General features: G+C 42.6%; 1 protein-coding gene across 1 annotated transcript in view; it reads right to left on the bottom strand.

Annotated features, from left to right (window-relative positions):
* Window positions 1-730, bottom strand: part of LOC116700980 (interleukin-21 receptor) — a gene marked incomplete at its 3' end in the record, with an annotated part of 64,157 nt that overhangs the window by 2,120 nt on the left and 61,307 nt on the right. The window contains 1 exon segment of the mRNA XM_032534501.1: window positions 34-250. Coding sequence (XP_032390392.1) covers window positions 34-250 — 217 coding nt within the window.

Raw genomic sequence — 730 nt, 5'->3', positions numbered from 1 at the left:
CTAAATCAATTGGCTTTGTTCACATTTTGCAACCTTTATCTGATGGTGGGGGGGCTGGTCTTGTTCTTCCTATCAGAGACACCCATGGCGTACTGGGGCTCCAGTCACTCCACATTGACTCGGTGCCCTCTGAAATGGCCTTCACTCGAGTGCGTGCCTGATACTTCTCTTCTTGTACCAACTGATCAGGGTCCAGCTCTGCTGTGCAGTGATATTCACATTGAGTGTCTTTTATTTTCACAGAGCGATCCTGAAAATGAAGAAATGTGTGGCTATTTAATGGGCTGATTTCATGTACAGGTGGTCAGATTTCCTACTACCACAAGGCATGGATCATTCGTGCAAACAATTTAACATTCAATCGTAAGATTATTGTTTCTGACAGAATACACATAGGCCTACTCATTTTAGCGTTCACATACACACACACAGAAACAGAATATATACACACACTCCATGGTACATCCTCTTGTTTCCACTGCAATTGGGAGCTGTAGGATTTGATTCTCCCATACTTTTTGGTTGTAAGTCGGGATGTCCAGGAAACGGTGGTAAAGTTGATAGCTGGTTGTTGTGGAGGATTCAGCTTTACTGCAGTATCACACACAGATAGTTTGTTTTAGGTTCTCATTGATGGCTCACAGGGTAAATCACATAGAGGTCACATGATATTCATTGTACTCACTTTGACAAGCTGGCTTGAAGATCATAATCAAACTCTGCTTCCAAT

The sequence above is a fragment of the Etheostoma spectabile genome, chromosome 2 (genome assembly GCF_008692095.1).
Source record: "Etheostoma spectabile isolate EspeVRDwgs_2016 chromosome 2, UIUC_Espe_1.0, whole genome shotgun sequence".
In the NCBI taxonomy this organism is placed as follows: Eukaryota; Metazoa; Chordata; class Actinopteri; order Perciformes; family Percidae; genus Etheostoma; species Etheostoma spectabile.
The sequence above is the reverse complement of the archived record's forward strand: the minus strand, read 5'-3'. Positions and strand labels throughout refer to the sequence as shown.